The sequence below is a fragment of the Xenopus laevis genome, chromosome 3L (genome assembly GCF_017654675.1).
Source record: "Xenopus laevis strain J_2021 chromosome 3L, Xenopus_laevis_v10.1, whole genome shotgun sequence".
In the NCBI taxonomy this organism is placed as follows: Eukaryota; Metazoa; Chordata; class Amphibia; order Anura; family Pipidae; genus Xenopus; species Xenopus laevis.
In genome coordinates, this window is record NC_054375.1 from 92,557,296 (window position 1) to 92,573,170 (window position 15,875).

The 15,875-nt window shown below is 40.2% G+C and overlaps 1 protein-coding gene across 1 annotated transcript in view; it reads left to right on the forward strand.

The window, feature by feature from the left end:
* Window positions 1-15,875, forward strand: part of XB5937757.L (uncharacterized XB5937757 L homeolog) — a gene marked incomplete at its 3' end in the record, with an annotated part of 49,019 nt that overhangs the window by 28,234 nt on the left and 4,910 nt on the right. Inside the window, 3 exon segments of the mRNA NM_001095931.1 lie at window positions 223-341; window positions 1,574-1,611; window positions 15,454-15,566. Of these exon segments, the coding sequence (NP_001089400.1) occupies window positions 223-341; window positions 1,574-1,611; window positions 15,454-15,566 (270 nt within the window).

Genomic DNA, 15,875 nt, shown 5'->3' on the forward strand with positions numbered 1-15,875 from the left:
GTATCTCATGTTGCAGTGAATTCCACATTGTATGGTGGTGTTGTAGAGCACACTTCGCTTGGGAAGTTTGTTTAAGGTGATTATCCATCATCCCTGATCCATCTAGTTTCACCTGAAGCATGTGTGTGTTTGCTTCTTGGTTACTAGATACTTTTCCCCTATATTTCATAACCTTTCAGTCCACAAACCATTTTTAATTCCGACTTTTACTTTCTCTCCCAGGTGTATTTGCACCAACTCTTTTTTCCAAAGTGTATGGTAAGATGATATGCGGGGAGTGCATGAACTTCACCCAAAATACAACTGAGAAATACATCTGCAGTAACTGCCAAACTGGCATTGTAAGTAATTATCAAGGTACACAGAACCAATGTGTATCCATTCAAAAGAAGTGCCTTGGGTGTCAATTGTCTCTAACTTTGTGTGGTGGCATGTCAAAGGCAGCAGAAATGAGGGGTAGCATGTATTTAACATGCACAAATTTAAGAACATGTAAACATATTTAAAAATGACATTTGTTCCTTTTGTTAGAGGAGTTTGATGGTTGTCTAACAGGATGGATGCCAACGGGTTAGATTAAATAAAAGTCTATTTACATATAAAAGGCAAGAAAATTTTTTTGTTTTAGATACAGGGGGCTATTTATTAAAGATCTAGTTGTCAAGGTTATTTTTCAATCAAAACTCAAATTTCCAGGTTAAAAATAAAACTCAAATTTTTCAAGATTTATTATACCCCAAAGCTGGAAATGTCTCGAATCTGAAAATACTCCAGCTAAAACCTGTTGTGGTCATGTAGAAGTCAATGGCAGAGGTCCCTTGAACTCACGTTTGCTGGGTTTTTCCCGTTACAAGTTTTTCATAAATCCGAAAACATTTTGAGTTGTGAGTTTATTCAAGGTATAAAAAAACTCACAAACTCAACCTTTGATAAATAACCCCCACAGTGTGGTAATAGAAGAATTTTTAATTAAACATCTGACCAAGGCTTGCTTAAAAGAGTAGGGAAAAGTGCAAAGAGATGTTGGTGAGAAGGAGAGAATTGTTAAATTTCTAAATCAATGGTGTTTATATGATTGTCTTATACACATAGATGGAGCATAATGAATATTTATCGAGGTTTGGCCTTCTCAATTAAGTTCTCTGCAAAGTTTGTCAGCCTCCCCAAACAAAAGAAAAAATTACCTTCCTTCAGCTTTGTATGAGGTGCAAAAAAAAACGTAAGGAATTCAGGATGGCAATTAAGAGGATACAGGTTATTGCTAGAACAGGACAATTGGACACAGGGTAAACAGCAAGGTATAGCCTTGTTAAACAAATTAAATCTTCTATTGTGTTAATGGCAAAATACTAATCACAGAGTCTAATAACTAACTGCAAACCAGTTTTTTTAAAAAAAAAATATACATTTAAGGTGTTCTGCCTGCTTTAATAGTACTTTTACTGCCAGTGTACAGAAATGCTACACTTTGTGTACTGCTGGATAGTGCCTGTGCTATATTTCGGGGCGCTGCTGCCGTGAGGCGAGTTGCTTTTGGAAACTGGTTTTAAATTTTACTTGTTTATCATTTTAGATGGAGACTAACAGTACTGCTTTCTACAGTGAGGTTAAGTGAGTATATTACTAGTCATTTTAGTCACATAATATAGCCATGTACTTTAGGTTCATCATGAAGGTTCTTAATGCTATTTTTGTGTAATGGATTCTGTTGTGCTCTAAAATAATTATTCTGGAACCAATGTTCCCTCTTATGTGTTTGCTCATGCACACGCGCGCACACACACACGCTTTGAGGCTATCACACAATAAACTACGGTGCGCACAAAAGAATATTTTTGCGAGCATTAGCCGAGAAGGAATTGGAGGGAGCATTATCTGGAACTACAGTAATGCTTTTGATCAATTTTAAAGATATATTTTCACAGTTTATAATAGTATTAACTGATGGAGTAAAACCTACTGGTCCATCTTGCATGGACAATTTCTGTTTAAACTATAGACATGACGGGGTGATCTCATGTGCAATATAACCATATAATACACAAAAGCTATGAATATCTTGTAAATTATATCCTTATAAACGGTGAGTTCTGATGTCATCAGTTATAACCGGTGAGTTCTGATGTCATTTCCGTCACATGACTCACTGAAATTTGTGTATTATAATAAAGTACCCCCAGTTGCAAAATAGGATATTAAAAGTTACCTCGGAGTTCCATGACTTGTATAAAAACACTCGGGATCACTACCTATAGCTCCTGAGTACAGGGGACTTCCTGTTCGGCACCTGAGGTGATGGAAGCACAGAGGTAGAGCTCCTGCTTACCAGGGTCGAGAGTCGGCACATAGAAGCTGTTCTCTTCATTTGAAATTTGTTTGTGTTGGTTCCCGGAGTGAGGAGAGCCAGAGGAGCAGAGAGGAAGCAGGTTTTTTGGTGATTTGGCTTCGTATTACTGCTGAGGTGTTCCTGATGTGCTGAGCTCTTTAGTTACCTCAGATTCCTCCATTGCATTTGTCAAGCCCACGCTGTTTTCGAGATTCACCTGTGAACTTGCGGTTCTCTTAACCGGGGGCTCTGCTGCATACTGGTTATATACTACATTTTTAGTCAGTTGTGGCAAGTTCTAAGCAACATATTTCTAACAAAATGGTGGCCTCTGATTTCCTGCTGGGACACTGAGTTATCGGCTAACTTAGTCAGAGCTGCTTGCTGAGTCTTATTTTGTGTCACATTGTTTCAATCTTAGTGACAGGAATTTGTCACAGAAAAACAGTTATCTCTCTGCTGACTAAGACTAAACATTGTTAGTGATTTCTGTCATTACTGAGACTTTTGTTACACCTTTATTGTATACAATGTTGCAATTGCTTGAGGAGGATTGTAACCATAGCAACAAATCAATGGTTACTTCTTTGTGAAAGGAAAACAGAGACAAAGAATAAAACAAGAAGGAAAAATTGACTTGTAATAAAAGTTTTATTAATATTGGGATTGTTGCTCAGGTTTTCTAATATATGAAAACATATTCTCCTTCCTTGACAATGTCTTCTAAAGCTAATGGCAAAACAAGAAACAAGAAGGCTAACAAGAAAAATGTAAAGCTACAGGATAGGGATACAAATAGTATTTCCCAAGTCACCCATGGCAGACAATTCACCAACATGGGTTAATCCCGCCTATCAGGTCACTGGACAGGAAAGTGTTAACGATCGGTTTAAATACCTTGCTCCTCCCAGCAATACTCGTCTTTTTTTCCTGTCCAGGTCACGACAGGCTGCTACAAGCTGTTACAGGCTGCTACAGATTGCTAAAGGCTGCTAAAAGCTTACCATACCAGGGTGGGTCGGTCTCTCTCTCTCTCTCTCTCTCTCTCTCTCTCTCTCTCTCTCTCTCTCTCTCTCTCTCTCTCTCTTCTGATGCCTCCAAGTGCACCCTATATGGGTTGTGGTGAGAAGAACCCGTTGGGCAGGGTTGTGTGCTGGAGCTGCTGTAGGAATTCCCTCCTAGGGTAGAGAGGAGGATGAAGCAGTCCAGAGGATCAGCCGTTTCATGTGGATTCGAGGCTGTGTAAATTGTTTGTTCCATGTGGAGAGCACACGCGCCAATACTGACGCGGACGCGCGTCGAGTGCGGAAGCGCGTGGAAGACGCGCGCCTGAGTTGACGAACGGAGTGACGCACGCGGAAGACGTGCGCCCGGAAGTGGACGCGCGCCGGGATTGGCGCACACGAAGGACGCGCGCCCGGAGGTGACGCGCGACCGGTCTGACGCGCGGGAAAACGGCGTCAGGAAGTGACGCAATAAGAAGACGCTGGCAGTATGTGCAAGGCTGGCGTTTTGGCTGGATGTGATAGTACACTTCGCTGGAAGTTGGGGAACGTTTGTTCACTCGGCTACAGATTGTTACTATGGATCAGCCTGGCTCTGGAAAAGGATCTCAGCCCAAAGGTCCTAGGTAAGCTGGCTGTGGTTATATGGATGTAATGAGAGAGAACGATAATTAGTGGCTGATGGTTGTCTTTTCCTTTTTCAGCCTACATGTGTCAACTGAATTGCAGAAAGGGGAGCCTACTCTTTCAAGGAAAGCGGCTTCAGCTACGGACCCAGTAGCATCTGCAGACCCTCAGCCTTCAGGAGCCCCACAATTGGATGCTCTGGTCTCCATCATCAAGCAAGCTGTGGTACAAGGCATGCAAGAGGCTACTGCTTCTACCTCTGGGGTACAGAGGAAAGCTAAGAGGGTCAGAGATTTGCCATATGGGTCTCTATCGGATATGTCAGATGAAGAATTGTATTCTCCTGGGGAGGCACATTCTGAATTCTCAGAGGAAGGAGAAGTGTTTTCTGAGGAAGAGATTGCATTTGATCCTACAGCGATAGAGAATCTGGTAAAGGCAGTAAGGAAGACGCTATGTCTTTCGGAAGAGCTACCTAAGTCTAGTTCAGCAGATAAGTTCTTCCCATCGGTCAGGAAAAGACAGGTGACTTTCCCAGTGCATGATTCAATTAAGGAAATCATCAGCTCTGAATGGAAGAGAACAGAGAAAAAGTTTGTTATCCAGGGGAAGTTTGCAAAAAAGTATCCGGTGGAGGAGTTTTTCTCTAAGTTGTGGGACAATCCGCCTAAAGTCGATGCTGCAGTGGTAAGGTTAGCAAGAAAGACGACGCTGCCAGTGGATGATGCAGCAGCTTTCCGTGATCCAATGGAGAAACGGATCGAAACTAATCTCAAGAAGACGTTTATAGCGGCAGGAGCAACTTGTAGACCGGCAGTAGCTATGACCTCCACATCAAGAGCTATGAAGGTGTGGTTAAATAACCTGGAAGATGCCATTTCTTCTAATGTCAAAAGATCAGGGTTACGTGAAATGTTGTCTGAATTGAAGCTAGCGGTGGATTTCATGACGGATACCTCTCTAGATCTGGTACATCTAGCTTCAAGAACTATGGCACTTTCGGTGTCCTCAAGAAGAGCTTTGTGGCTGAAGCCGTGGCTGAAGCCGTGGCTGGCGGATTCAGCCTCTAAGGTGAACTTATGTCAGTTGCCATTTGAGGGGGAGATGCTCTTCGGTGAGAAACTCTATTCCATCATTAAGAAGGCTTCCGGGGGCAAGAGTGTATTTTTGCCGCAGGAAAAGAGATTCAGACGTCAAGGGGGTAGGCCTAGTTCCCCCATTAACAGGTCCTTTCGAGGTTCAAGACAGCCTAGATATGGAAGGACTGCCGGAAGACAGACGAATTGGAAGCCCACAAGGGGGGAAAGTAGGCCTCCCAATAGGAGAAGTTCTACTTTCAGCTCAAGCCATACAGAGAAGAAGCAATGAGATCAGGCCGGCTCAGACCAGCAGAGTGGGGGCACGTCTAACATCCTTTTATGCGGTCTGGGCCTCAAAAATCAGAGACCAATGGGTCCTGAGGGTGATTCAGGAAGGATATCGGTTGGAATTCCGTCTTGCAATGTGTTCAAGATGTCTTCAGTCCCGCAGGTACCAGGTTCGGACCAGGTGTTACAGGAGTATGTAGATCAACTCCTGAACTCAGGGGCAGTGGAATGGGTTCCGAAGTCCCAACAGGGCTTAGGTTTCTATTCGAAGCTCTTTCTAGTCCGGAAGGCCTCGGGGGCATTCAGACCGGTTCTGGATTTACGCCCTCTGAATCAGTTTGTCAACTGCAGGCGCTTCAAAATGGAATCACTGACGTCCATCCTACAAGCAGTTCCGCCACAGTCATGGCTAATAAATCTGGACTTGAAGGACGCATATTTCCATGTACCAGTGCACAAGACACACCGGAAGTATCTTCGGTTTGCCTTCAAAGGTCAACATGTCCAGTTTACCTGCCTTCCCTTTGGCCTCTCAACGTCCCCAAGAACATTCACGAAGGTCCTGGTCACGGTCGTGGCTTTTCTGAGAGTAGAAGGTGTGCCTATATTTCATTACCTGGACGACATTCTGTTGGTGGCTTCATCAAGAAAAGAAGCTCTGAAATTCAGGGACAGAACAATCCTGGTACTCCAACAGTTCGGTTGGGTAATAAATTGGGAGAAGAGCAACCTACTCCCGTCACAAAGGATGGTCTTCTTGGGTGCACACCTGGATACGCAGGAAGGAATAGTTTCACTTCCTCAAGAAAAGATACAGCATATATTGAGACAAATAAGACAGTTCAAAGAACAACAAAGAGTCTCAGTAAGGTCATGCATGTCGGTCCTAGGTCTCATGGCATCTACGATCCAGATGGTGAAGTGGGCCAGGTGGCACATGAGGCCTCTCCAACGATTCTTCCTGAGGGAAAATGCTTCAAGACAGTTGAAACTAAATTCACGGATTGTAGTTTCAGAGGACGCCAAAGACAGTTTAAATTGGTGGCTGGTTGTAGGAAACTTGACTCAGGGGATGGTTCTTGCAAAACCCCCGTATGTGGTAATCACGACAGACGCTTCAGAGAGAGGCTGGGGTGCAGTACTGGAAGGCCGCAGTGTTCAAGGTCATTGGAACCTGCAGGGTGTCTCCTCAAACATTCTGGAACTACGGGCCGTGAAAGAGGCGTTGCTGGCCTTTTCAGGAAAAATTCTACATGCCTGGGTAAAGATTCAGTCGGACAATGTTACAACGGTATCTTATGTGCAGAAGCAAGGTGGCACCAGAAGCGCCCGACTGCTAAAAGAACTGGCCCCAATAATGACGTGGGCAGAGGAAAATCTAGAAGGGCTGACAGCCTTACATATTCCAGGCAGTCAGAATACGGAGGCAGACTTTCTCAGTCGCAACACCTTGCAACCAGGAGAATGGAGTTTATGTCTGCTAACCTTTCAAGGCGTAGTACAAAGGTTCGGAAGGCCAGAAATCGATCTTATGGCCACAGACAAAAACCACAAGTGCAGCAGGTTCTTCTCCAGGGCACCATGTCCTCTGGCAGAGGCAGTGGATGCACTTCTCCAGGATTGGAGCAGGATATTTGGTTATGTCTTTCCGCCCTTTCCAATGATTTGGAGGGTGTTGAAAAAGGTGGATGTCGAAAAAGCCTTAGTCATAGCCATAATTCCGAATTGGCCGAGACGCCCTTGGTTTCCGCTCCTGCAGAGTTTGGCAGTAGAGCCACCTCTGAGACTGCCTCTTCAGCCGGATTTGTTATCCCAGGGCCCAGTGGTCTACGAGGGAGTGGATTCCCTGTCACTGACGGCATGGAAATTGAAAGGCAGAGGCTAGCAGAATATGGTTTCCAGGACGATCTGGTGAATTTCTTATTGAAGGCTCGGAGGGCTTCTACCTCGGCTCAATATTACAGGGTCTGGAAGTGCTTCGCAGAATTTGCAGTACAACACAAGTTTGACCCAAAAGATCCTACTGTCCAACAGGTGGTTCAGTTCCTGTTTGTGGGTTTCCAGAGAAAACTTAGCACAAGCACTCTGCAAGGTCAAGTCTCCGCATTATCTGCGTTGTGTGGCCATTCCTGGGCGGAGGAGCCTCTGGTTAACCGGTTCTTCAACGCAATGAGAAGAGTGTGCCCTTTCAAGAAATCCAGAGTTCCACCTTGGGACCTTACGATTGTCTTACGAGCCTTAATGTCTTCGCCTTTTGAGCCTTTGAGGGAGGCCTCGGACTGGCATGCGACGTTGAAAGTCCTGTTCCTGGTCGCTATTACCTCAGCTTGCAGGGTTGGAGAGATTTCTGCTTTGTCAGCAAAAGAGCCAGACACAGTTGTCTATCCGGACAAAGTGATTATGAGACCATCTTTCGAGTTTCTTCCAAAAGTAATCTCCCAATTTCATGCCGATTTGGAAGTTACACTACCTTCCTTCTGCCCTTCTCCAAAGTCTGACAAGGAGCGAGAATGGCATACTTTGGACCTGGTGAGGGCCGTTTCGCATTATCTGACGCGAACGAAGGATTGGCGAAAATCTGACGGGTTATTCCTGATTCCGAGGGGCCCTAGAAAGGGTTTGGCGCCAGCTAAGTCTACGATTGGCCGCTGGATTGTCTCCTGCATTGCTCTAGCTTATCGGTTGACAGGCAATGAGATTCCTAAGGACCTGAGGGCTCATTCTACAAGAGCCATGGCTACTTCCTGGGCGGCGGAAGCCAGGGCCCCGCCAGACCTCATCTGTAAGGCTGCTAGGTGGACGTCTTCCTGTACCTTCATTCGTCATTATAGACTGAATGTGATGTTGTCTCAAGATGCAAAGTTTGGAAGAAAGATTTTGCAATCTGTTGTTCATGCTAAATAAAAGTTTTTTTTGTTGATCAATACTGGTCCCTCCCTTCTTAAAGCTTGGGGAAATCCCATGTTGGTGAATTGTCTGCCATGGGTGACTTGGGAAATATAGAAATTTTTTCATACTCACCGTAATTTCTATTTCCAAGTCACTTCCATGGCAGCATTCACCAACTTCCCTCCCTTCTTCTGGAGCTTGTTACTAGACGAGTATTGTTGGGAGGAGCAAGGTATTTAAACCGATCGTTAACACTTTCCTGTCCAGTGACCTGATAGGCGGGATTAACCCATGTTGGTGAATGCTGCCATGGAAGTGACTTGGAAATAGAAATTACGGTGAGTATGAAAAAATTTCTATATTTTCTTATCTCACAACTCTGCTCCTACAAGAACATCTTTATCTGACGACTACTCTCTTATTGCAGCTGAAGTAGCCAGACTCATCAATCCAGTTATAGAGTCAACAATTAGTAAGGCCATTGACAAACTGCAGATCAAAATTACTAGCATCTCAGAAAAGCTCTCTACAAATGATAAAAGATTTGGCGAGATCGAGGATGTGGTTTCTCAACTCCAAGATGATATGATTGATTCTTCATCCAGGTTGGACTCTTTAGAGAAACAAAATCAAGAGCTTAAGTTGAAAGTGGATGACCTGGGAGATCTCGGAGAAACAATCTCAGATTCATAAACATTCCTGAATGATTCCTTAAGCATGTTAATTTCCAAAACAATTCCCATCAAACTGGGTCTTCCTCAGGATTGTCAATGTTTCAAAATAGAGAGACTTAATAGGATTGGTCCACCTAAAGATCTCCAACCCATGAGACCAAGAGCAGTAATTGTCAAATACCTGGACTACACAGATAAAAATAGATTATTTCAAGCCTACAAAAAATTGAATACACTTGATGTTGAAGGAAATAAAATTTTGATATTTCAAGACTACTCATTGCTTCTGTCTCAAAAACGAAAGGAATTTTCCAAAACTTGCCAATCACTGGCTAATCTTCATATCAATTTTGCCTTGATGTATCCTGCTAAACTTAAGATTTTTCTGCCTTCTGGAGCCAGGGTTTTTAGTGATCCTAGAGAGGCGCACACTTTTGTTTCACATATGGAAAAGAAGAATAGTGGAAATCTTGCTTTGTTAACACCATCTAACTCAAAATGTGGCTCTCCCCCAAAGGATCAAAGATGGAAGAGATACGATACCCCTCGACAGTCTAGATTTTCTAAGGACTCAAAACCTTCTCAAGTTCAGACCAAATCTAGGTCTAGGTCGAGATCTCCACTTCCTCCTAGAACAGGCAGTCTTCCACATTCCAGTGAAGAAGATATGATCCCTGATACTTGACTCTAAAAGGGAATAAACTTTTTCTTCAATATGACCCTGTAGTGGGTGTTATATTCTCTGTTTAACTCGTCTCATAGAGAGAGAGTTGTTAGTTTTCCATCCTTAGGGAAAAAAGGAAGTGTCCTATTACTTAGTATGCCAAATTTGTTATTCGGTTCTATAAGTCACTATCTTTTAATTTTACATGTTATTACTGATCAGTATCGTTTGCTCTGTTTTGTTTATACCAGTGGATGTAGCTATATATGTATTATTTTACTTAAATCAGCTCAAGCTCATCTTTCAGGTTGATGTCTTCATCTAGATCATATTCCTTGTCCTTTGTTTCCTGGAATGTCAATGGATTAAATCACTTTTCTAAGAGAAGGAGTATACTTAGTAGTTTAAAAAATACCAAATGTGACATAGCATTCCTACAAGAAACCCATCTTAGTGGTTCAGAGAATGCTTGGTTGAACAAAGATTGGGTTGGTGAGCTAGCCTTCTCCCCTGCTGTTAAGAAAAAATGTGGAGTAGCTATTTTATTTCATCGTAAACTGAATGTTGCTATAACAAAGTCGATAGAAGATGAACTTGGCAGATTTATTTACACTGAAGTACTCATTAATGATGTTGTGTGGCACTTGTGTTCCGTTTATGCTCCAAATAGTTCTAAATCTGATTTATTTTAATTGGCTCAAAAAACAAATTTCTATGCTTCCTGCTAACAATATAATTCTAGCAGGAGATTTAAATGAGTCTTTTCTTAGTTCTTTAGACAGATCGGATTGGAAATTGAATAATCCTTGTAAGAAATCTATGCTCCTACATAATTTTTGCAGAGATACTAACCTTAATGATGTTTGGAGACTTTTTCACCCTGCTGAAAAAGATTTTACCTTTTTCTCATCTGCTCATCATGTAGGTACAAGAATAGATTATTTTCTAATTTCCAATAATCTGATAAATAGAACTATTGAAGCAACTATAGGAGACATTAATATCTCAGACCATGCACCAATCTCATTTGTGGTCTCCATTTCACCTGCAGCTAGAAACTATGTCTCTTGGTCCTTTCCTGATTCGCTTAAAGATAATCCAGACTTCATTAAGATGCTACATAGCAGATGGGATTTGTTTTTCAAGGAAAACAAATTACATTCAAAAGATCCATCCTTATTATGGGAAACTTGGAAGGCAGTGGTTAGAGGGGAAATATCTTCTTTTAAATCTCCCTTCTTTAGGAATGTTCACAAAAACTTTCTTGAGTTGAGTAAAAGACAAAGCATCTCTTACATTCGATTTGAACATCCCTCATTTGAGAATGCTCAAAAATATAAGAATATTTTAGATGAACTTAAAATATGGATTAAATTGAGACAAATTTTTTTTGCATCTTTTTCGCAGGCTAGGCTTAAAAACTTAAGTAACAAAGCAAATAATTTGCTTTTTAATCTTACTAAGGCTGAAAATAAGCAGGCTAAACTTATTAAGATTAAAGATACTCATGATCAGCTAACAAATGATCCCAATAAAATTGTAAGCATTTTCAAAGATTTTTATAAAGATTTGTACTCCATCCAATATAAACTCTGAGAAAATGCAAGAATTCTTTGTAAATTGTAAAATCCCCCAGATTTCAAAGGTTCAGTTGGAAAAGCTAAATAGTCCAATTTCCTCTGAGGAAGTGTCCACTATTATTAATAATCTGAAAACTGCAAAGGCAGGTGGCCCTGATGGCCTAACTCCTTCTTTCTACAAAATTATGAAAGATAAAATCTCACCCTTTTTAACAAACCTATTCAATGATATATTATTCTTTGGAAAGAGCCTACCTTCTAGTGAAATATCAAATCTTAGAGTTATCCCAAAAAAAGACAAAGACTTATCCCTTCCCTCCTCCTATAGGCCTATTTCCTTGTTAAATCAAGATATCAAGATACTATCCAAGGTCCTTGCCGATAGGCTTTCTTTAATTCTTCCCTCTATAATATCCGAGGCCCAAAATGGTTTTATTAAGAATAGGTCAGGAGTAAAGAATATTAGGGCTCTGATCCATATCTTATACTTCGCCAAAAAACATAAAATCCCCAGTTCTATTCTTAATATTGATGCTGAAAAGGCGTTTGATAATATTACCTGGGATCATCTATTTGTTTGCCTTAAGAAATTTGGTATCACAGGCCCCTTTTTCCAATATATCAAATATCTTTACAAAAATCCCAGAACACAAATAATTTTGGGGGGAGCTAGGTCGCCACCTTTTGAAATATTTAAAGGGACAAGACAGGGCTGTCCTTTGTCGCCTCTTTTATTTAATATTGCTCTAGAACCGCTAATTCGTTTCCTTGATCAATCCAAGTCAATTTCGGGAATTACTATTAATAGAAGACATCTCAAGGTATTAGCCTTTGCCGACGACTTATTACTAATTTTAAAAAATCCTGAGTCCTCACTTAAGGTTGTTTTTGATTTATTCCGAGACTTTCAGTCCTTCTCTGGTTATAAAATTAATGTTGAGAAATCGGAAGTAATGAATATTTATGGTTCTTTCTAAATCTTTACTTAAGAAATTCCAACTTAAAAACCCAAAGAATCAGATCAAATATTTAGGATTAATAATTCCATCAGATCTAAATAATTTATATTCTTTGAATATCACTCCAGCCTGTCGAAAGGTTTTTTCCATGTGTGAAAAATGGGCTAATTCTCCCCTTAATATAAAGGGACGAGCACTCTTTTTTAAATCTTTGATATTTCCCAAATTAATATATCCATTAATTAATCTCCCCTTGCTTATAAAACATTTTAATATTAAGAAACTTGACTCTGCCTTAAATAAATTTATTTGGAATGGTAAAAAGGCAAAAATTGCACTTCATAAATTAAGAGCTCCAGTTAAACTAGTAGGGTTAAATCTTCCTAACTTTAGAGCTTTTAATTTATCAGCCCTCACTAGATACTGTATTGAGTGGATCTCTCAAGGCAATAAATTTACAAACCCTGACATTGAGATCTTTCAAGAACCCTTCTTTGATATTTTATCTGTTTTACATAGCAAATGGGGAAATGTTCCTTGTGACTTTAAAAGGAATCCTCTTTATCGTGATTCTATTTTTGTGTGGAAACATTTATTCTCTCAACATGGGTATAGTTATACAGAAGCCCCTTTCATGCCAGCAAAGCTCTTACTTAAACCCTCAGATTATCAAAAGTCTGATTCCTTTCTATTTTCTGCTAAGAGAAATTTACTAGTCTTTGTTAAAGACTTATTTGATCCACATAAGAAAACTTTATTGTCTTGGTCAAAACTCAAAAATGAGTACAAGCTTAATGAATCTGATAGATATTATTACTTAGCTTGTCAATGCGGTCTTTCTCTACTGCATAATAAAAACAATTTGATTTTAGCTGACCACAAGCTAGCAGATGATTTGGCAGAATTTTTGGAACTCCCCTGTTTGATTTCAATTAACTCTTTATCTAAAAATTTTGGAATATTTATGGTACAGACTCACATCCATTATCTAAATCGTCCATTAAATGGACTGAGTTTTTACAATGTCAAGTGTCTCCCTCAGATTTGGTGAAATCTATTAATACTTATAATAAATTAATTTTGGCAGAGAGTTGGAGAATACAACACTTTAAGCTTATTCATTTAGGATATGGGAAAATGTTTGCTAAAAGTACCTCTAATAGTCCTATATCATTTTGTCCTAAATGTGACGAGACTAATGTGTCAATTTTTCATTATTTATGGTCCTGTCCAAAAATTAACCTTTTTTGGAGGGAAGTCACTAATTTTTTGAATTCTAGACTGAAGATAAAAATTAAACTATCTCCGTGTATTGCTTTACTGCATCTAGATATTAATATGCTTTCTGCAAATCCTAAGTCAAATATTATCTCCCATGAAAGTAAATTATTGACTTCCTTTTTTCTAGCTGCTTCTAGGAAAGCTTTATTTAATTTCTGGTTACAAAAGGAACCCCCCTCATTATCGGACATCATCTCTTATATGAATCAGCTTACTTGGCAAGAAGCCTTAATAACTAAAACTAAAGGAAGTATTTCCAAAGATTCTTTTAGGCTGGTTTGGTCTCCTTATTTTGAAATCTGTAACTCCAATACTGGCGATCAAATAATGCGTTTCTTCAATAGTTAGATGACCTATCTGACACTCCAGATGATAAATGGGCTTTTTCTTTCTTTTATTACTTGTGCATCCACTGGCCTTTGGCCTCGTGTTTTTATATGGTCATGAAACTCCTCGGTAACTTATAATATCCTTATATTTTACAATAGTGGGTGCTTTATTCACTATATTATTGGCATACAGTATCTTCTTACTTTTTCCTCTTTCTCTCCCAATAACTGGGATCTTTCTCTGTTCCTTTTCGTGAGTGCATTTCCTGCTTTTCTCCATTTTTGGCATTTTTTCACAAACTATCCTTAAAGAGCAACTAAGGTCTAAAATAGAATAATGTTAGAAATGCTGTATTTTGTATACAAAACATAAACTTACTGCACCAGAAGCCCAATTAAACAATTTATGCTTTTAAAGGTGGCGCAGCGGGCTGTCAACTTGTAACTTTGTTAAACATCTTTGCAAAACCAAGACTATGCACATGCTCAATGTGGTCTGGGCTTGGGGATCGTCATAAATGATCAAAACCGCACAAATCAAATATCTGCCAGAAGCTAGTACAGCAAGACTGATTAATAATCAGAATATACAGACTGCACTTAGGGTTGCCATCTGGTCGGTATTTTACTGGCCTGGCCGGTAAAAATGATTGTTGATCCCAATGTTATTAATAGGGAAAAAAGATAAATATGTAGGAAGGCCGGTATTTTTTTCCAGAAAAGGTGGCAACCCTAACTGCACTGGGTCTGTGGCTACAAATCTACACAGTTATTACAGGGAAACAAAGCTGCTTGAGTTCTGGGAAGTAAGGTGGGGGGCTTCCACCTGTCATTTGAAAGTGTGATTGTTTCCCTGCACAGCAGTTTGGGACTGTTAAACAAGCTGCTGTGGAGCAATGGCGGAAATTGGAAAACGGCTATATGGCACAGGTTAACTAATGCATAACAGATAACACCATTAGACAGAGCTTATTTGCTATCTGCTGTGTAACCTGAGCCTTTTCTCCTTTGAATGGCTGCCCCCATTGCTACACAGCAGCTTATTTATATAAACAATAGTAGTTTTTCTGAAGCAAACACAGCAGTTTTACCAGTGCAGGGCAACACTGCATTATATTTTAATTACTTTAAGACATTATTTTTTGACATTACTGTTCCTTTAAGGCTTAAGGTTGCCAAAAAAACTCGCTGAACTGTCATGTGCCCCACAGATTGACCCACAAGCCAGGATTCTAGAAATCCTTTTCCCCAAACATAAATTCATGCTAAAATGGGGTAAAAGATTTGTGTAGAAGAGTGAGAGTCACTTGATTGATTTATGCCACTTTTGAGACTAGAAAAAAAAACTTTTCCAAGTTAAATTTAGTCAAATTTATTTTGACCCTTTCTTTTCCTCCTGGACATAACCATGGACCAAGTATAACCAAGTAATGGAAATCACCTTCATCAGCAATTATAGGTGAAGTTTATTAGAGACTAATTTCATGAGAAATGTGGGGGTGCAATAGCACAACGCCACATTCATGAACATTAAGAGTTAGGGGTGTTCCAGTCGTGCTTTATAAAAGTTGTTTATCAGCGTTGTATAATTAATAGATCCTGTGTCTAAAACAAAATTGCAGAATAGTGAGCCATCAGTTGAATTGAATGCAACGCATCTAATTAATTTATACACAACATAAACACAAAAATGTCTGTTTTTAGAACGGCTGCCTTTTGTCTTTGTCTCTGAGCTGCTGTCTCATCATTTCAGGCCTTTGGTCTACACTGTGTCCATACTGTTGCCTGCAGCATATATTATTGGGCTTCTCTTCACTCTGAAGACACACTCTCATATTTATGATATTCACGTCAGCGATTGCCATGGTAAGCACAACGTTTTGTACTGGCTTGTTGCACATGGGTAAAATATTTTAAAGCATTTTTTTTTTTTTAAATTGACATTTTTGTGAAGAATGTAGTACTTTTTTTGCTACTTAAAGGGACTTTGTACACCCATTTCAACACAAGTTCAGAGAATAGGGCTTATGCTGAACATACTGTTCACCTATTGTTTTAATCCACAGACTGGGGGGGGTGAGGGGCTCATCTGGCCTTCCACCTTAGGGGCCCAGACTGCTTTAGTGTTGGTGGGTTTAGCTGTTACATGGATCTTCACTAATGCAGCATTTACCG